This window comes from Furipterus horrens, unplaced genomic scaffold (assembly GCF_987537825.1).
Source record: "Furipterus horrens unplaced genomic scaffold, mFurHor1.1.pri manual_scaffold_9, whole genome shotgun sequence".
Classification (NCBI taxonomy): Eukaryota; Metazoa; Chordata; class Mammalia; order Chiroptera; family Furipteridae; genus Furipterus; species Furipterus horrens.
Genome location: NW_028327179.1, coordinates 53918852 through 53940250, shown reverse-complemented (window position 1 = coordinate 53940250; position 21399 = coordinate 53918852). Strand labels below are relative to the sequence as shown.

At 37.8% G+C, this 21399-nt stretch overlaps 1 protein-coding gene across 2 annotated transcripts in view; it reads right to left on the bottom strand.

Moving 5' to 3' along the window:
- PIK3CG (phosphatidylinositol-4,5-bisphosphate 3-kinase catalytic subunit gamma) overlaps nucleotides 1–20656 on the bottom strand; it is a 46276-nt gene extending 25620 nt beyond the window's left edge. For both annotated transcript variants that reach the window (XM_090287336.1, XM_090287337.1), the window contains exons 1-10: nucleotides 20557–20656; nucleotides 16454–18460; nucleotides 13491–13556; nucleotides 13154–13379; nucleotides 11570–11673; nucleotides 8594–8740; nucleotides 4644–4734; nucleotides 3732–3862; nucleotides 2678–2789; nucleotides 1322–1479 (exon numbers count right to left, since the gene is read on the bottom strand). In XM_090287336.1, coding sequence (XP_090143462.1) covers nucleotides 1322–1479; nucleotides 2678–2789; nucleotides 3732–3862; nucleotides 4644–4734; nucleotides 8594–8740; nucleotides 11570–11673; nucleotides 13154–13379; nucleotides 13491–13556; nucleotides 16454–18448 — 3030 coding nt within the window. In that variant the 5' untranslated portion in view covers nucleotides 18449–18460; nucleotides 20557–20656. The remainder of the gene's footprint in view (nucleotides 1–1321; nucleotides 1480–2677; nucleotides 2790–3731; nucleotides 3863–4643; nucleotides 4735–8593; nucleotides 8741–11569; nucleotides 11674–13153; nucleotides 13380–13490; nucleotides 13557–16453; nucleotides 18461–20556) is intronic.
- Between the last annotated feature and the right edge of the window lie 743 nt (nucleotides 20657–21399).

Genomic DNA, 21399 nt, shown 5'->3' with positions numbered 1-21399 from the left:
AAAGCTAGTCAGGTGAGTCACCTCCAGAGAGGAGAATTGAATGTTTTCTCTCTCTTTTCTTTTTCCTTTTTTCCTTTCTTCCTTTCTTTTATGAAACCATTTTTTCTGTACTAAGAAGTTGTCAAAACATATGACTTTTAATTTTAAAGGAAAACAGAACTGAAACGTGTCAAATCCCTGGAAATAGTCTGAAACCCAGTTGAGTTTACACAGAAAAACACACAAAAAAAACCCTAAGACCATCTGGCCACAGAGATCTCAGTTTCTCTGACAAAACTCCTGGAGCTGTGGAAGATAAGTCCTGTAATCACTGAAATGAAAATCAAGCAGGAGAACAAACAAGAACAGACAGGTTTCAAAACAATACATTCTAGTTCCTGTTCCAGCTTCAGACCCATGTCACCTCCCAAGGATAACATGGGACTCAAGAAGAGACTCAGAAAAAAGACTTGTTCCTAAAATGCTGAGTAGAAATGCTGAGTGCATTTAAGAGGCACTAAGGGAGGGGCTATTCATATAAAGTGATCACTTGTTGCCTCTATTGGTCTGTTTTGTGTGTGTGTAGCTATAAAATCAGTATATTATAGTAGTAATTATAATTTCTCTGAGTTCATTCACACTTATTAAATTTGCAAGCATGAAAATTTTACTCCTCGGGTGTTTAAAATATTTGTAGTCAAAAGTGGATGTGGACCAGGAAGAACCGGGAAAGAAGGTAGAATGTGAATGGTCCCAGGGAGCTGGGTGGACTCACGCAAGAGCTTGTTTACAGTTAAGCAGGGCAAGCCAGAGCTCTTTGCAGAACCTGCAGTCAAGTTGACAGGATTTCAAATGAGAGAAGAGGCTGTTTTTTACAAAGATGAGATAAGCACACTGTGGTGCAACAAGAGTCTTTTGTTAATAATTTGATAAATACACAACTGGAGAAGTCCAAGATTATTTGAGAGTCCTGAAAATCTATGTAAAAGTTGGATCTTCTAGGTAATGTCTTAGATAGAGAGATATTCAAATGCTAAACCTGCTTGCCAGGTGCTCTTTCTTAAATCCCTCTCTTGAGTACCAGTGTCATCCTGACATTCTAGAATTGCCAGTCTGACCAATGGAGGGATGCTTTTATTTGGTGTTTGGTTTTAGGTGGGAGGATTACTGAGAAGTGTCATTTTGCATTTGGGGAAGGAATGGAGGAGATGGGTGGTCGTGTCAGAAGGGGTGGGCAGAGGTGAGAGGAGCCTCAAGTGGAGCGAAAGGTGAGGGCACCTGTGTGCTGCCAGCACCATCTGGTTTGTGTTCACAGTAGGTGACCATCAGGGAGGCCAGTTACCTGAAATTTCTGGAAGTGTAGGCTTGTCTTCTTTCCAGAAGTTCCCATCACAAACAGGAAGTCTGGGGTTAGCACAAATGGCACTCTCTCTTTATTAATGCCCAGGAAACTTTTGTAATTCCCAAGAATATGCCCAAAGTCAATATGAAATAGATTTCCTTAAAAGAAGAAAATGTCTGACATCATTACACTGGCATAAGCACTTGTAACAATACTCTGGTTTGTTTATTTCTTGAAACATTTTTTAAAGTTGCCTGACAATGAACTATCTTGGGTGACAGCTATTTTTAATGCTGTTTTATCAGCTGGTGATATTTTTTTGTCTTAGCAGGTGTGTGTTGTAGTAGCCACAAAGCACTCTTTGAACCAAGGGTGTTTTCTATATATATCCTTCCGGTGTTCTTTAAATAACAGCCAAGTGTAATTTAAAAACTGTCATCTTAGAATTGTTATTAGAAATATAAATCAAAACTCTGGCTAATATGTCATCATTATGCCCAAGACCCTCTTATGCACTTTGTGTAACTCAAGATAGACTGATGTTTCATTCTGCCTGGGGGAGGGACATTTATCTTTTACTTTTGAGTAGCATGATAGAAATAAATCATTTGAATCTCTTGTCAATTTCTACCACTGTCACCATCAGCACCACAATTACCATCACCTCATCTCATTTGTATAGCTCTTTATCATATGTGGGGTCTATAAATGCATTATCTCTTTCAATTCTCATGGAGAATAAGTGGTCTACCCAAATATGGTGCTTTTTCCAGACTGTACTCTTAAATTGGTCCAAATTTCTTAGACAAAAACTTCCTGGCATGGTAACCAACACTGACCACTGTCATAGTGGACAATGAACTGGTGAGTAGAGGTAGGCTAAGAAAGCACAGCATTTCAGATTTAAAGAGATATCTGTGAGTCCTTTTTGTTGTTCTTCTATAAAATCTGATATGGTTGATCATGCCCACATTCACTAGCGTCTGGTATAAAATCCTATCTAGCTGCTCTCTTAAGTCTCATTTCCCACATCATCTTCTTTTACTCACTCCCGAGTGATCTAGGGTGATCATGGAATCTGTATCCTTGTACAATAATGACTTCCAGATATGTGCTCCAAACTTGAACTCCATTTAAAAATTACTCTGTGCTGGGGAGGATGAGTTAATGTTCAATTGGCACTGAGTTTCAGTTGGGGGACATGAAAAAGTTTTGGAGATGAATTGTGGTGATATTTGTACAACAATGTGAATGTACTTGATGCCACTAAACTGTATACTTATACTGGTTAAAATGGTAAATTCTGTATTATGTGTATTTTACCACAATAAAAAAATTTACAATAAATAAACTCACCTGTCTCTGTAATCATAATGTTGTCATTGTGCCGATCACCTATTCCAAGAACAAAGGTTGCCACACAGTAGCCAGCACAGGAATAAACAAATCTCTCCACTGCTGCCTGAAACTAATTAAAATGCATCTGAATATGAGTTGTGTTCTATCTACAAAAAAACAGCATGAATCTAGAGCAAGTTAGTTGTGTCTGGTTCCATTAACATATCTGTTAAGTGCCAACTTTCTCATTGCTCAACTTATATTTTAGGTGAAGATTCAATGAATCACAATAGCATGAGGAGGAAACAAGAGTCAAAGGGCAACATCAGTTTAATCAAAGGGTTGCTTCCCTTTCTGTCCATGCGTCACTTGCCATCAACTATATGGAACCCATGATAATTTCTTCATCATTGGCGAACATGTGTTTTGCTTGTGACCACTTAAAATATGACGGGGTCACAATATATGTGTGTATCAGACTAATAAGTACTACTGATTATATTGCCTCCCCAAAAGCTGCTAACCATGAAAATAAGAAGTGCTGATCCTGTGCAGCAGAACTTAAAACAACAGCTCAGAAGCCTGTGAAGGATTCAGCATATGTACTTCAGAGGAATGGTGAAACTGACATTTTCAGCATCTATAATTTACCATTTAGATTAGAGCGAAGTAGTAAGTTAGAAATTACTTTATAGGGTATGTGGTGTTTCCCAGGTCAGAAGAAATTTACACATGGTAACTGAATTTTTCTGCTGAACAACAAAAATAGACTCTCATAAAAAGTGCTAACAAATTATTTCGCAGAACCAAATTTTATGCAAAGCATGCCTGATAATCAAAAGAGAAGCAAATACTCATAGAATTCTGAACCAAGCAGGTCTGTTTTACACAGAAAGGCTTGGCCAGCATAGGAAGGTGCTTAAAACCCCCATGACTTCATGTATAAAGGGTTTCACCAAATACATCAGGAGGCATGATATCAGCAGACCCTTTGAAAATGTGAAACCACTATTGCTGTATAAACAACTTATGATATAAGAAGCCTTCAGCGTAAGGAAATGCAGGAGCTTACCTTTTCTTCAATGGGGCATTTTTCTTTCAGCCAGTGATTCAAGACTTCATCTTTAAATGCACCCGTGTTGCCCACTGTGCTTTGCTGAATTTTGGCAATTGTTGTGGCATCTTTCACAATCTCGATCATTCCTATAGGAGGATGCACACAGTTTGATGTAGATTGGGATCCAGTGCCTGACCCAGAGGAGAAATGGCTATGTCTTTGTTGACTGGAGGGCAGAGAGCTATATTCCAGGTTCATGCTGTTGGTTTTCTTAGCAGTAAGAAAAACAAAAGGAGGAGAAAATGGAAGTTGTGTGGGACATGCTTTCAATATTCCTGAATGAAAAGAGGAAAGGGATGGTTTTGAAAAGTAATAAGTAAAAGCATTTATGGGCAGAGTATATCCTTACTTGGCAAACTGTGCCCTTTCCTTTTTCAAATCATAGGTCAAATGCAAATGGTTTTGTACAGTTCTCAAATTGGAAACTTGAATAAATATGTTTGATTGACATTAAAATGTTAAATGTTTGTAAAAGTACCTAAGAGTAGAATATGTAATAGCTTTGATAATGTGAATTCTGGAATACTAAAATAAGTGACAAATATTTCTTTTTAAATGTTATTTGTGAGGGAGAAGTTTAATGCAATGAAACAGTTAAAGTTTAGAGGTGGAAAAGTAAAGAGAAAGGAACAAGTTCTTACTAAAATCATTTCCATACATAGTCGCAATGATTTGAATCATGCATTCATTTATTTTCAACTTATCCATATTAAATTGGGAGTCACATTCACCAGCCTTAGAACATTTTCTTCCTTTTTATATGGATTAGGATTGTAATTTGTCAGTTAGTAAGTGCCTACACTGAAAGAATTATAATCCTTTAAAACTAACTCAGTGTTATATCCATCTCCTGAAGTAACCACATACCTATTTTGTCACCAGTTGAAATGCAACCATATGGCAGGAGGCACAAATCCAAAGATTCAGTCTCCCAAATGGACTCCATGATTCGTAGAATCTGGGCATCAAAACACAGAAAAAATTTCATTATAAATGTATGTATTTCTTCTCCTTAAAAAAAAACCTATCTGGTAACACAAAATATATAAGAAAACATAAAATATATAAGTAACAACTGTATTTTTATTTATTAACCTGGTACTCTAAAGTTTCTATTCCTTGGTAGCTTGTTAACTTTGGTTCCTGAGATTTACCTTGCAAAAGAAGATAAATGGATTTCTTTTGAGATAAGTTTTAGCCATAATTTGTCTATTCCACTCTAGTTATGTATATTTTACCACTACAACAAAAAAAGTTCTACTCCACCATCCTTACAAATTTTTATCCATAAGGCATTCTTGGGCTACGACCAAGAAAACAATAGCAATGATGATAACAAGAGCTAACATTTACTGAATGTTGTTTTATATTGATCCTTTGCCTTCACCTTATAGTGTGGATATGATTATTATTCATATTCTGCAGGTGAAGAGACTAAGGCTTAGAGAACTTAAATAACTTGTCCTTATCTGCCAAGCAAATGCATTAAGAACAAAACAAAGTACATAAAGGTAAAGTGCAAACTTTCCCTCAAAATGAGAGGAAAATGAGTGATATTTTGTGTTTTTCAAGTATACCTTCGAATAATTCAAAAGATTGTTTTAATCCTTACCCAAGGACACTTTTTCGTTGCTCTTTAGAGAGAGGAAAGGAGAGAAAGAATCATCGATGTGAGAGAAACACATCAATTGGTTGCCTCTAGTACCTGCCTGGTCCTGGGACCATACACACAGGGACGAGGGATTTAACCCACAACCTGGGTAAATGCCCTGACTGGGAATCTGTGTCATGACTAGGCATGTGCCTTGACTGGGAATCAAACTGGCAATCTTTCAGTTATGGGGTGATGCTCCGACCAACTGAGCCACACTGGCCAGGGCAAATAACTCAAAAGATGTTACAGATTTATTGGAGATTTAATGAATTTTAAATGGTTTGAAGGACTTTTTCTTATTTTACTAAATAACTATTTCCAGGAAAATACACATACTATTCTTGAAAAGAGAGCAGAGGTTATTATTGTTTCCATATTAGAAAGAAGCAAAAACAGCAACAGAGGGAATTAAAAATATGACCTTGTTTTTAAATAGTCTACGTTTCCATTATTGTGGTTGCCTATTTTAAATAAATCATATTAAATATTAGAAATTATTTTACCTCTACAATGTTAAACAACTAGAATATAAAGAGTATCACTTTATGGATTTGTGAAGCTAAAATTTATCTAGAAATGTTAGAAAATAGAAAAATGATTAACATTGATATCTTCACCATTTACTGCCTCTAGTAATTTGTTTACTCTTTGTTATTTAACTGCATGATTTTTCCAACCACTTACCTGTTCATCTTCAATCTCCTTCCTATCAAATCATTCCTTTGAGTTTGTGTATGTGGGTGTGTACCAAAGGTGATGTATCTAAGAAGAGCACCTGTGGGGACTTCTGGCCAAGATGGAGGTGTAGACAAACACGCTGCATCTCCCTCCATGACTAAGAAGGAATACAACTACCTCAAAACTAGAGACAACCAGAAGTTCCAGAAAATCGATATGCATGGAAGTTCAGCAAACAAAGATATAAAGAAGAAATATTCATCCAGACAGGTAGGAGGTGGGGCTGGGGCAAAGAGGATGCGGTATGTTGGTGGTGTCAGATGTGGCAGCGGCAGTGGCAGGCCAGTGGAAAATGCAGTCACATGTTTTAAAAAGTCAGGAGCGATACCTGAGGAACTTCCCCAACCCCAGACCAAACCATGCAGCTCATGGCCCCAGTGCTGGGGAAAATCAAACCTCATTGTTTCTGAATGTGCAAACCAGTGATGTCGGGGCGGAGGAAGGAACTGCCCATCTCTCAGCAGAGTACGCTTGTTAAAGGGCCCCCATGGTCCTAGAACATATGCAGACCCACCCACTCTGGGAACGATGGCCAGGGCAACAGCTAGAAGGATGCCAGTTCCATACAGATGTGTGAGAAGTGCCTGGAAAAGGGGTGAGTGCTGAGCAAGTGGCATTATTCCCTCTCAGGCCCCTCCCCCACATACAGCGCCAAAACGTAGTGAAACAGGTCGCCCTATACTGATGAATACCTAAGGCTCTGCCCCTTGCAATGTAACAGGAGTGACAGTTTACCTAAGACACAGAGGCAAACAAACACTGGAGCCTGTCAAGATGAGGAGACAGAGAAGCATGGCCCAAACGAGGGAACAGATCAAGGTTCCAGTGGAAGAACTAAGCAAGAAGGAGATAGCCAACCTAACAGATGTAGAGTTCAAAACAGTGGTGATAAAGATGCACACAGGCTTGACAGATATGCTTGAGTATATGGCAAATGCATAAGGGAAGAAATGAAGACTATGGTTAAATGAAACAAAGGATCATCCACACAAAACCAGTGATGAAGGGAGGGAAACCAGGGTTCAAATCAATGAGTTGGAACATAAGGAAGAAAAAAGCAGTCAAACAGTACAGAATGAGGGAACAAGAATTGAAAAAAAATGAGGAGAGGCTTAGGAAGCTCTTGAACAACTTTAAATGTGCCAACATCCGAATCATAGGGGTGCCAGAAGGAGAAGAGGAAGAGCAAGAAATGGAAAGCTTATGTGAAAAAATAACAAAGAAAAACTTCCCGAATTTGGTGAAGAAAATAGACATGCAAGTCCAGGAAGCACAGAGAGTCCCAAACAAGCTAGACTCAAGGAGGACCACACCAGGACACATCATCATTAAAATGCCAAAGGTTCAAGATAAAGAGAGAATCTTAAAAGCAGCAAGAGAAAAGCAGAGAGTTACCTACAAAGGGGTGCCTATAAGACTATCAGCTGATTTCTCAAAAGAAACTTTGCAAGTAAGAAGAGACTGGCAAGAAATATTCAATGTGATGAAAGCAAGGACCTATAACCAAGATTACTCTATCCAGCAAAGCTATCATTTAGAGTGGAAGGGCAGAGAAAATGCTTCCCAGATAAGGTAATAAGGTAAAGCTAAAGGAGTTCATCATCACCAAGCCATTATTATATGAAATGTCAAAGGGACCTACTTAAGAAAAGGAAGATTAAAACTATGAACACTAAAGTGACAACAAATTCACAGCTATCAACTGAATATAAAAAATAAAAACAAAATCCAACTAAGCAAATCAGAATAGAAACAGAATCATAGGTATGGGGATCATTTGGAGGATTATCAGCTGGGAACGGGAAGGGGGAGTAATGGGGAAATGGTGCAGGGACTTAGAAGCATAATTGGTTGGTACAAAATAGACAGGGGGAAGTTAAGAATAATATAGGAAAGGATGAAGCCAAAGAACTTATATGCATGACTCATGGACATGAACGAAGGGGGGGGTGGGATTGCTAGAGGGAAGGGTGGTACTGGGCAGAAGGGAGCAAAGGGAAAAAAAATTGGGACTACTGTAACAACATAATCAATAAAATATACTTAAAAAAAAAAAGAGCACCTGTGGGTGTGCAGCTATGTCTATGAATAAGAATGAAGTGACTGCTAGGGGGTAAATATGCCTGTTTTCTGTGTTACCATACTAAGAATGGGTGCGTGAAACAGAGATTAGGTGAGGGAAGTATATTTGACTATTTGGGAATGTTGGCTATGGATCTTCTCAGCAATAGACAGAACTGTGATGCTCACAGATTGTGTATCTAACAATCCATAGCTATATTCCCCCAGTGAAAACTCTCTTTTACCTAATCTTTGATTTTTGTTCATCATACAAGATAGGAGAACAGAAATAGTATCAGTAGAAAGCATTTTTTAGATCTAATTTACTAGAATTACTTTTTCAGGTAATTGAACAGTACCATACCTGTAAAATAAGCATGTCTTGGCGCAGATCATCGCCATGTTTAAAGATAATTCCGATTGTTTCATTTGATAGAGCTGTAGGGTCAGCACATTTAAACTCAAGCCACAATGGCTTTTTCTTGGAGGCCATCACTTTACATTTTTCAACCTATAAGGAAACAGTCAGATGTTTTAATACACAATAAATACAAATTGTGGAGACATGCATCCTCTTGTGAAGCATCACTAAAAATAATTAGGACAAACTCCTAGGTGGGAAATGATTTTCAATGATTTGGGTAAAAATACAGAAAGTGTTCCCACCAAACCTGAAAACACTAGTGAGAAGAATTCACAACACTTACACCAGTTGTGCTCAAAGTGTGTTCCAAGGAACCCTAAGGTTCTGTAAAGATACCTAAGAGGCTTAGCAGATCCCATCCTTTGCACATCTCACTCCCATGAACTCTGGTACTCTCAAGTCCCCTTTAATACAGAGCAACTTTGCTGTTATTTCTTTATATATTTAGCCTCATAAGATTTAATTTGAAAAAAAGAATTCTACTACTATCAAAATATCTAAAAACTATTATTGCAGAATCAGAATCAATAGGCTAAATATAATAAGGTAAAATTTAACTGCAGTAAACAGAAATATAGTACTCAGGTACAATGCCTCCTCTCTCAAAAGAGAAACTCCACACATCTAAATAAACTAAAGGAACTTCGCTAGAAATATGGCTTAGTAGCCACTCCAAAAAAAAAAAAAAAAAAAAAAAAAATCTTAGGAGTTTTGACCTAAAGTGAATTCACCATGCATTAAAAATACAATGTGTTCTTAAAAAACAACAACACACAATTTGAAGCTGTGTTAATATATTATTATTCCTACCAATCTCTAACTGAATAAGGACAGAGGATAGTGTGTGTTTTTATTATAGGGCCAATTTACTGCTAATACGACATAAAATAAACACAAAAGAAGGAATGTCCCCTTCTTTCCAGGGGAAATATCTTTCAAAAATGAAAGTTAAAGAGTTTTACAGACAAACAAAATATAAAAGAATTTCTTTATAGACAACCAAGATATAAAATAATTTCTTGCCAGAAAACTTGCACTATTAAAAATATTAAAGGCTGAAGGAAAATGATGCGAGAAGGAAAATGATGCCAGATGGAAACATGAGTCTGTACAAAGTAATGTGTAGTACCAGTAATGGTAAATATATGGGTAAATATTTAAAAAATGTTTAACCTATTACATCTGTTAAATCTATTTTTAACTGTTTAAAGCAAAAAATAATAACAATGCTTTTGGTTTATGATATATGTATAAATTAAAAGCGTAACAAAGATAGTTTAACAATGGGAGGAGGTTAATGGAAATATACTGCTGTAAGATTCTTATGCATACATGAAGTGGTTTATTATTTGAATGTGACCAAGAGTGTGTGGTATTGATGTAAAAATAGATATTTAGATCAGTGGAACAGAATAAAGAATCTAGATATAAATCCACATGGTCAGATGATATTTAAACAGGAACAGGACAATCTTTTCAACAGGTGGTGGTGGAAAAGTTGAATATTCAGACTAAAAAAATGAAAATTTATCTTTATCTCACACCATACACAAAAATTAATTCCAAATAGATCAAAAACTTAAATGTAAGAGTTAAAATTATATAATTTCTAGAAAAAATATTTGTTTGATTGAATGAGGCAGTATTTCTCAACTTTGGCACCATATTTTGGTCTAAACAATTTTGGGCTATGTGTGAGGGCTGCCCTGTGCATTTTGGGATGTTTATCAGCATTCCTGGCCTCTACCCACTAGATGCTAGTAGCATCTTCCTAGTTGTAACAATAAAAAATGACTCCAGACATCACCAAATGTCCCTTGGTGAATGTATGTCTGTGAGGTGAGGTGGGGTCAACCCAGGATGAGCATTGCTATATTAAGAAAATATTTCTTAGGATGCAGAATTAATGAGCCTTAAAAGAAAAAGTGATAAATTGACTTACTAAAAATTAAAACCTTCTGCTCCTTGAAATATTCCACTAAGAAAATGAAAAGGCAAGTCATAGACAGGGAGGAAATATTTGTAAAATGTGTACCTTAAAAAGGATTTATGCCCAGAACATAAAAATAACTCATAAAGAAAAATAAGAAGGCAACCCACATTAAAAATGAACAAAAGATGTAAATAGAAACTTCTCAAGAGAAGCTAGAAGATAAGCACATGAGAAGATGCTCAATAATGAGATACCATCTCACACCATTTCAATGGCTATCATCAGTCTTTTAAAAAGATGATAACAAGTGTTGGCTAGAGTGTGGAACAGCTGGAACTCTCATACATTGCTGGTGGGAATGTAAAATGAATGGTACAGTCACTTTGGAAAAGCAGTGTGGCAGTATCTTATAAAATTACATGCATATGTACCATCTGACCCAACTATCTCATTGCCAAATATTCACTCAAAAAGGTTAATGGAAAACAAATTGTGGCACAGCTATACCAGAAAATACTACTCAGTCATAAAAAGGAACAGACTACTGATAAACACAGCAACAGGGATGGATCTTGAAAGCATTGTGCTAAGTAAAATAACCCAGATACTAAATGACATACTGCATGACTCCACTTTATGAAATTCTAGAAAAGGCATAATTACATAATAGAAAGCAGGTTTGTTGTCTGGCATGGAGCATGAAAGGAGGAGGAAAGGACTAATTAAGAAAGGAATATGAAAGAACTATTTTGATGAAATTTCTATGTAAATGTTATATATCTTGATTGTGTTAATGAACTGTACACTTAAAATGGACACTTTTTTTGCATGTAAATAATTCCTCATGGAAGCTGTTTAATTTAAAGCAAAATGGGTGGGAGATTGCCTGGTGTTGAGGTTTTTAATATCTAGTGTTTAGAAAGGAGCTTGACAGACATTTTCAAGACATGAAGACCACGTGGAGACATCCGGGTGATACCTACCACTAGTACTCCTGCTTTCAGTCCAGGATCATACGGAACTCTAAAGCTCTTGGGGAGATTTGAATTCTGGAGGTTTTCAAGCTTTTGCTTAAGTTGTGAAATAACTGTAATTGTCAAAAGCACACAAAAGTTATGTGAGCTCAAAAAATTACCAATACTATCTATAACATTTCCTGAGGATAATCTATTCACAACATTCTATACCTTTGGTCTGATATGGAGTAAGAGAAAAGGGGATTGGTTTCTGTCTTTGAGGAACTATCCATCTGAGGTGACAAGATAAGTCAGGCTTACTGGGAGCAATACTACCATGTACACATACTACAAAAGGGAACAGAAATAGGGGAATAGATACAGTATACCAGGACAATCAGGTAGAGAAGAATATTTTAAAGATAATGCTAAGGAACTGATACTTTAGTTTTCTTTCTAATGTGTGAAACTTTAAACTGCTATCTGATTTAGGGAATGGACTTTGAAGACCGTATTAAATAGAATTCGGTTAGGGTTCTGTAAAATCTTTTCCAAAAAGTAAGTTAGGCTGGGTGGAGGTGATGTGACAGCATTGAAATTCTAAAGGCAACGAACCTAAATTAAAAATTACTGCCTGTATAACAGACAGATTGGAGGCCAGTAGAAATGTTTCCCTTTCTTACTTACAAAAAAAATAAAAGTGAAAAAATAAATAAATAAAAGTGAGTAAGATCATTATTACCATTATTTCTTTTAGAACAGAGTATTATTTGTGTACTGGAAAAGAATCAAAAGGAAAATGTGGAAATTATAAATATTCAGAAGTGTAAAGTACTGGCTGAGTATGTGAGTGTCCCTTATGAGCTATACTGCTGTGTTTAGATATACAAACAGGAGTAAGAAATATTTCCTAGATTCAAGGCACATATAGTTTAGTAGACTAGAAAGATATATTGATGACTATAATTTAATAAAGTATCAACCAAAAACTATGGGAATACAGAGAAATAGTGATTAATTTTCCTAGGGTAGGGACAGAATTTCTTAGGGATAAGAAAACAATATTGGAAATGCCTTCAGAGAAAAGGTGATATACATTTTATATGGAGCACTCTGATGTATATATTATATATATGTATATATACTATATGGAGGTATATATATAAACATTTACGTATATATGTGCCAAAATTTTTAAATAGCTTCTTAATAATTTGTTACTTTAAAAGACTGAAAATTTGAAAATTATATGCATATATTAAAAGGTAAGGAAAAAAAGATAAATACTTGAAAATAACTAACTTGAAAATAACTAATCTTTTTGTGTGTGCACAATTGTTCTTAAAAATAGACTCTACATCTGCATAATGCTTTTAAAATTTTTCATAGTTTAATATCTATCATAAACTCATCATTAAAAATATATAGTTTAAAAAATATATTAAGTTGTAAAGGGAGAACTCTAAATTTTCTTGCTCCCTCAAGGCAGAAAATTTTTTTTTTTAATTGTTCTTTGCTGCCTTTAGGAAGGTACAAATTGCCTTCCAGGGATGATGGCATTTGGAGATGAAGGCATCTGAAAAGACAACCAAGAAAATATAGCTACCATACCTTGGGAACTGACGTCATACTTTTCAGCAGAGAGTGATTTAATATCAATAGTAACTTTTTGTAACATCTCTATTACTTGGACTTGTTGGGTAAAGTCGTGTAGCATGGCAGCACCACAGCCCCTCAGGTAGGCTTCCAGGATCACAGCGAACCTCTGCTGATAGTGCCTGGACTGGGCAATCTCACTTCTCAAGAACCAAAACAAGAAGTGACCAATTCTTTTGTTCTGAGGGTGGGAACAAGATAGTTGAAATTATTATGACTAATGCTCTAGATCCATCAGCCAATGCCAATAATTTTTTAAATGTCATGCTATTATCAAAATGGAAGTACTTACTCTTAAAGCACGCTTCAGCAGAAATCTGGCCAGGGCACTGTCATGGTAAGGTTCAAATTTCACAGCCTAAAGGAAGAACACGTGAGCATTTGTAAGGCTGCATTCTCTGTTGGTTAATCAGGGAAAAGGAAATGAAGAAAAACTAGTGCTCTGCCGTGGTGGGTTTTTATGGCTAGGGTTATGAGAATCTTACTGGTCACTTAAGCTCAATGCTTTCTTTTCAAGGACACTTTGAGTCACAATGAACCAAACTGAACTTGCTTAAGGACAGGGAGTAGAAGCCGGAACTCTTGACTCACAGTCATGTGCTTTTGATAACTTCAAAGGCAAGGAGGGGAGGGCTTTGGCTCCCACTAAGGGCTTAGTTGATTGATTGGAAGGATAGAGGGGAAAGATGAAGATGGCTATAACAAATCTATAAAAGTGGAAGGTAAGAGAGGTTGTTGGAGAGAAAATAGACTGTGGAGATAGAGTACATGTAAGGAAAAAAATATTTGTTAAATGTGAAGATCCTAAAAATCTTATCACTTTTCTTCTACTCAAGATGTGTGCCTTGCATCTCCAAGTCAAGTCACTGAGATGTCTCAAAGGTTCTTACTGCAGGTAAACAGCAGGCTTAGGTCAATTCGTGCTGAATGATCTCAACTCCCTGCCATGTTGTGGTGTATACAGAGCTTTTTGTCTGAAAATCTATGTAATATACTTCCTTAGGAAGTGTTTAGTAGTTTTGGTATCACTTGGTTAACATAGAGATACTGACTTAAATGATAACTCTATGACTGAAGGAAAAGAACCAATAAAATATTAAAAATTATTAAATCCTGATGGGTGTGTGGTATCTGTTACATAATTCTCTGTACTATATTATAACTTTGCAATAGTCCATAATTTTAAAAGAAGTTAAACTAACAAATACTGTTTGATTATTATAGATGCATATATAAAGTTATAGGATAGATATCATGAAGATAGGAGGCTTAAAATTAAATATCTCAGAGTATTTTCTTTATAAATAGACATGGTCTACCCTTTTTTCAGATGGAACAGGAGAAATTCCTGTTTCACTTTATGTTTTAAGGCCTGGGAAGTTTTGGTATAATTTCCACGTCTTACTCTGGTTTTCCAGTTTGCAAGTGATCAATACTGACTTGATAATATTTCAATTATCCTCATACTTTCAAAAATCCTTTCCATGGGTATGGTCAAATAGGTGCCTCTGTAGGTCCAGCTGAGATCTTAATTTGGAGAATGTGGTTATTTTGCCACCAGTACTCATTTCAGAAATGTTATGAGTCTTTTCAACCTTCTTTGTGTTTCACTTCTGCAAAGACAATGCAGATCTCAATGAAAAGGCCATTTTAATAAAAAATGCATCATTTCTCTATATCTAAAAAGGTCTCAACTTCACAAATGACTACTACTCTTCAAATTTATGACCACAAATTCAATGCTAATATTACTTATTGACCTTTGCCACTTAAATACTTCCAAGAACACCATACATTTTCCAATTCTGGACAGTTTATTTGTGAAAATGACAATGTGAAACAATTCACAGTGGCCTTGGGACTTGGAACTCATTTCATGCAAATTTGTTTTATGTTCTATTTGTTATGGAGAACTAGAAAGCTGAAGATACTTGGATTATTCTAAAATTTTCATTAGTGTTATGCTACTATCTGTACTCACAAGCAGATAAAAATATTGGATATATTTGATAGATGAAGGCAAAGGCCAAATATAATATTTCAAGTATCTGCTTAATGGAAGGTGATGATTCAGAGTTTAAGTAGAGAGCATCCAAAATGCTCATCAGAAAACTGCAGGGCCTTCCAGTCAATACAGATAATAATTAGACAGTCTAACACTTATCCTGGATAATCTTAATGATCTCAGCTCAAAAATCACCTATTCAGAACTATTTGTGGCTTCTTGGATCTAAATAGTGACCCCAGGACCCCTAACTATGTTCTGATAATACGTTAGTTTTTCCCCAAAGCATTCATTACCATGCTACATGAGGGAGGAGATGAGCTCTATATCCAGCATTCAGAACAGCTGAAGCATTATGTACATATTGTTGAGTTATGAATGAACACTTTTGCTCTTTAAAATAGAATTTCTATTCCAATTTCTTTACTTCCTTGTCCTTATTAAGCAGCACAATCTAATTTGAGATTGGCTACAGTGAGCAGGAGAACTGCTCCTCCTTTCTTTAACTTCCTAAAGAAAACCTTAGGCAAATGAAGTAGCCTCTCTTGACTCCAGGGAAAGGCATGAGAACAGGAGTAGAAACACAGTGCCAGACCTGTCTAAAGAGAGGAGCTTTCAAGGTCCCATCTAGATATAAGGTGTTATTCATAAATGTGATTATATTCATGATCAGAGAGTATGGCCTTTTCTCTCTAGGACACATAACACTGACACTGGATTGATGCAGGATATTGGGTGGCAGTGAAAAGAGCAGGGCCTGGAGTCAGATATCCTGGGTTTGAATTCCAGTCTTTCAAAGTATGTGACCTTGGGCACATTAGTTAGCCTCTCTTTGCCCCAGTTTCCTTATCATTAAAATATTAACTTGACCTCCGTCATAGTTATTGAGAGAGTTAAATGTAATAATACATAAAAAGCATGTATATCACTTGGAGCCTTGGCACAAGTTAGCATTCTGTAAATCAAATCTATCATTAATACAATAAATGAGAACAATGTATTCCCACAGGGTCAGTCCTCCTAAAAAGTGGAAATATTAACACCTTCAAAATGCCTGCCAGAAAACCCTCAAAGACAATTTAAAAAATGGAAGAGTTTACTACTTTTTGAGGCGGTTTCTTCAGATCTGCTTTCCCAGATCGTGATGCTCTGGACAAAGGGCATTTGATGAAAACCGAATGGGGTTCCTGTGCATATGCAAATAAATTTCTTGAGAAGAGTACTCTGTAAATAATGTTGGTATCCCCTACCTGCACCAGTTGTAGCAGGTAATGCAGAACATCATCATCCTCTAAGCTCTCCAGTTTCTGAACTGCAATGGCTCTTACATTTTCATCTGAAAAGTTGCAGTCCAGGAGTTGCATTGTTAGCCCAACATCCAAAGCACTTTGATCCCAGACCTCCCCTTTGGCTAACAATTGGTATGTTTTGGCCACAATTTCTTGCTGTCCCCATTTCACTGAGCTAAATAGCTTAGGATATGCTTTTGGATGCTTAAGGCTTTCATATCTGAAATGCCAGAGCAATTCTTTGTCTTCTGCTGTTAGAGGGTTAAGTGGATCAGTGGCTATGATAGCCTCCAGTTGCTTCCGAAGCTGGTTGGGCATTTCGGCTCGAACCCGGTCCCCTTCAGGATCAGGGGTGGGCCGATGCTTAGGCAAGGCTATTGGGTGGCAGTAATTGTCGAGAAGAATGCAGATAGACATTGAATTCTCCTTGTCTGGGTTGGTTGCAGATGTGAGCTTGTCAGCACTGAAGCTCCCTTGGTCTTCTCCCTTCCCAGATATTTGCCACATGTGGAGTACATATTCCCCATGGCGCAGGAGGAACCGGTGGTCTATCAGCAGGAGGTTAACATAATAGAGAAGCTGAGCTTTGCCTTTGGATTCAGAACTGGGAATCTCTGCAGATGCCTTACCAGATAGGGCTGGAGCTTTGCCACAGTAGACCTGGAGGTTCAGTAGAGCCCCTTTGGGTAAGTCTTTGATTTTGATACTGAACTCAAGCCACACATTCCAGAGCACCTCCTCTGTGAAGGGTTTGGGACTGGTTCTCCTTTGGCAAAGGACTTGCTGCCCATGTTGGATATTTGCCTCCACAAACACCGTGAGGTCAGCATTCCGGGGCAGGACAGGGATATCAATGCCCCTGATCTTGACCCTGAACTTCCTGTCACAGTCCCACAAGGACACAGTGAACACTCTCTCATGGTCCTTCCCATGGATTGTCAGCTGTTCATGATAGCCAGTGACTCCCGTGCAGTCATCCACCAGTGGCCACTCTTCTTTCCTCACCTCATCCTGGGCTGGGTCCGGAGGAGCATCAAGCACCAAGTGAATCTCTTCCCCATTCTTGAGGCAATGCCTCACCCACTGGAAGTTTTTGATGGGCGTTTCACCCACCAGGTACTCATCGCGGCCACAGACACGCAGCACAAAGTCCTGTTCATTTTGGCTTTCAGGAATAGCCATCAGAGACTTCTTCTTGGCCATCTTGGTGAAGAAGCTCTGAAGGATGGTGCCTGGGGTGTCATCCGCCAAGACCTTGATGGTCTGGCTGGTGGTGCTGCGGTGAATGACGATGAAGATGCAGTTGTTGGTAATCTTCTTCAACAGGTATTCCGGGAGGGGCTTGGATGTCACCCAGGGGTGCATAGCATAAAGCTTGGGGTCTCTGCCAGCCACCTCAGCCATGCGTGGGGTTACTAGGCGGCGGCGGGTGAACTCTAGCTCATCGTCATGCACGTTGCTGGCATCGGTGACATCATAGCCTATGAGGGCTGTGAGCAGCCGCTGGAAGGCCAGCGACTCTTCGGAGGGCGAGTGCCGCTGCACCACGTGGATCTGGCCTGGGCTCCTGTGCAGCACCTTCCAGTAACGCAAGCAGTCTAGTGTCTGCACCACCTGGTACTTGTCATAGATCTCATACCACTGCCCCTTTTTCTGGTAGAGCAGTAGGAAATGGTCTGGGCTGAGCCGGTGGTAGAAGTCGGCTGCCACGCTGGTCTCCAGCGCGCGCAGCCACACCTGCGCCTTCATCTGCTCCACATTACCGTGGCCGGCCACGTGCAGCAGAGCCGTTTCAGGGGTCTTGCTGGTGCGCTGGCTGGTGGGCAGCACAAATTCTATGGGGATGAGCTCCATGGAGGACAGGCTGGCCGTGGAGCCACGAGGCTTCATTCTCCGGCGCCTGCGGCGGTTGTCCTCTCTCAGGACCACGGGCTGTTCATTGGTCTCCAGCTCCATGCCCTGGGTGACCTGGGAGCAGAGAAACAGAGGACTCTGTCACAGGGAAGGCACTTTCCTGTTGCATTTTTCTGTGAGATGGCAGGAGATGGTGTAGAAGAATGACAGTGAGATGTGCATAAGGGACTTGGAGTTGGGAGCCCATGAATCTGGACCCTGCCACTTAGTATCTGGTGACTTGAGCTAGTTAAATAATCTCTGAGCCTATTTCCTATCATTCAAAGGGAGTAATACTCTCAGAGGCCAGAGGTGAGGATTAAATACGGTAACACATATACCTGTTCTGTGTGGACGATGGGTATAAAGGGGTTCAGTAATCATTCTCTCTACAATCACTATGTTTGAAAATTTAATTTAATAAAGGAGATAATGTAAAGCACTGATCTAGCATGGTGTCTGGCATATTACAATGGCTCAAAGTGATAATTGTTTTTAAGCATAAAATTCAGTTAAAAAATCAAGTCCAGTTTGGAAGGTGCACTGTGAAATGTTAAAACACTCCACTTTGAAAACAGGTCTTTGAAATATTTCCTATTTGTTCAGTCTCACACTTCTTGGGACCCACACACCTAACCCAACCTCACTTCACATTCTCTGTGTTCAAACTGTCTGTTTCAGGTATCTACTTACTAGTAAACTTCCTGTCTTTCTTTCCATTTTTTTTTTCTTTCTACTTAGGAAATGTAATCATTTCATTGATAAAAACTGAAAAATATCAGAATTGGTAGTTTCAGCCAAGAACATTTGCAGATATTTATCATGTTGAATCATGAAGTTCTGGGTTGTCGTTGCTGTATTACGGTAGTGTCTTAGAAGAGTCACCCAAGGCTGAACTCTCTTTCTTTATAGAACATTCAGGTAATTTTAACTTTTTCCAGTTCATTACATCTTCCTCTGCATTAGACAGGGGAGAAGCCATGGGATGGAAGGAAGGACTTCTGGGCTCCAGTAACTTGCTGTTTGCATACCAACTGATTATTTAACTTCTTCTTCTCTCTAATATTTTCATCTTTATAATGAGAATTCACAAGTTTCTTCTCATTGACTTATCTACTCTCTCCATAAATATTTGATGAGTTCTTACTCTGCACAAAGTATTTAAGTATAAATGTGACACACTGCAGTAATAAACACTTCAAGTAATAATTGAAATGCTAAAATATTAAAATTGAAATATAAATAAGGTATTTTTATTTTAATATTCAGTATCACTGTGATGTTAGATATTATATTCCAAATAGGAATCAATTATTGATACAACTGTTTCAGGAAATAACATTTACTCTCTTAAATGACTAATATTAATGAGACTCATAACTATTTATTTCCTTAAGAAATAGTAGAGCATTTGACACATACCAAAAAGAAGAGTTTGGTTAAAAGATAAGAAAGACAAGTTTCATTAGATCCAAACTTCTGTTCAAATCTTGGCTTAAAGTTTCTTTTAAAGTCAATATTCCCTCTCATAAAATATTATGAAATTCTACTTAGTAAAACATGAAACCAACTGTCCCAAAGCATTGTCTCTTGCAGCTTAAAACATTCACTATTCTATCTGTAATGTTGTTACACTATACAATAACAAAGGAGAGAACTGTAAGATATATTAATACTGACACTTGAAATAGAATAGGTCTGAATTTAGGCAACGTTACAAATACACAGCAATAACTTCTGCCTCAGGATCTCAATCAATCTTACGAGACACAAGATGCAGAAAAAACAAGCAGACTAAATACCTTTCCTTCACGGTTGAGGTTATGGAGCATTCGCCTTTTACAAGAAGACGTTAGAAACACTGATAAATACAATAATGGCTAAGCATGCACTTGTAAGAATGCGAAGCTTGGCTAGCACAGACTCCTGTGCCCTCCCTTTCCCTCTCAAACAAAAACAAAAAAGGACTGATGCACCTGCAAAACTATCACGGGAACCTCCTGGATATCTACACACACAGGTTGTACTAGACAATGAAACAGACATTCAGTGCTAGTATCGTCTCAAGAACCACCAACAGTTCCAGATAAAAATATTCTCACTGAGAAGGAAGAGTCACTATTTCAAGTCAGACCCAACAAAGGGCAAAAAAATAGAAAGAGAAAAAATACCTGATAAAGCAGTGGAGGTGATGATGCCGAAGAATCATTTGTTCAATTTTTAAAAACAATAAATTTGAACCTACCCAGTGTACCTCTAAACTCTTCCGCTTTTCTGGGTCTCCCTTCGTATCCAGATGCAGAGGAAGTGTTGCAGTTACCAGGAAGGAAGTTTTAACCAAGTTGATTATACGTGTGATTGCTCATTTTAAAAGTGTCAGAAATGCGTTTCCTGTTAATAGCACAGAGAATGAAGCACGAGAGGGAGCAGTGTTTACATATGTATTTTTAATACTCTTTGAACTAATTTTTTAAATAATTGTGAGAGACCACAGAAAATTAGAGTTACACAGATCCAAAACCAAAAAAACAAACAAAGAAAAAAGAACCAACCACATTCATGAGACACAAACACATGAAATATTTTCTAGCTAGTTCTAAGCAGAAGAAAAGGCTTAACATTTACAGCATTAGAGAAACAGCCTGGTAGGAAGATTTTTAAGAACCAAATAAAATCCATCAGTCCTGCAAAGCCCATTCAATTAATTTTCCCTCATGGGAATTCAAATGATTCCTTGTGCATACACTGCAACTGAGGGGTGGGGGAAGAGAAACCAGTGATCTAGAGGACTGAGTTATCAATCTGAAATTTTTTAAAGACAATGTCTGGGAGCTCACTTCCTTAGCTTGCTGAGATAGTTCTCTATTTTTTCAGAGCATTTAGGATCCAAAATATCACTGACTGAAACAGAAAGTACAGTGTATGTCAGTGCATGTGTGTGTGTGCTTTTATGTGAGTGTTGGGGTGGACTTAACTGTGGGCAATGATTGCAGACAAACTAGGTTTATGGTTTC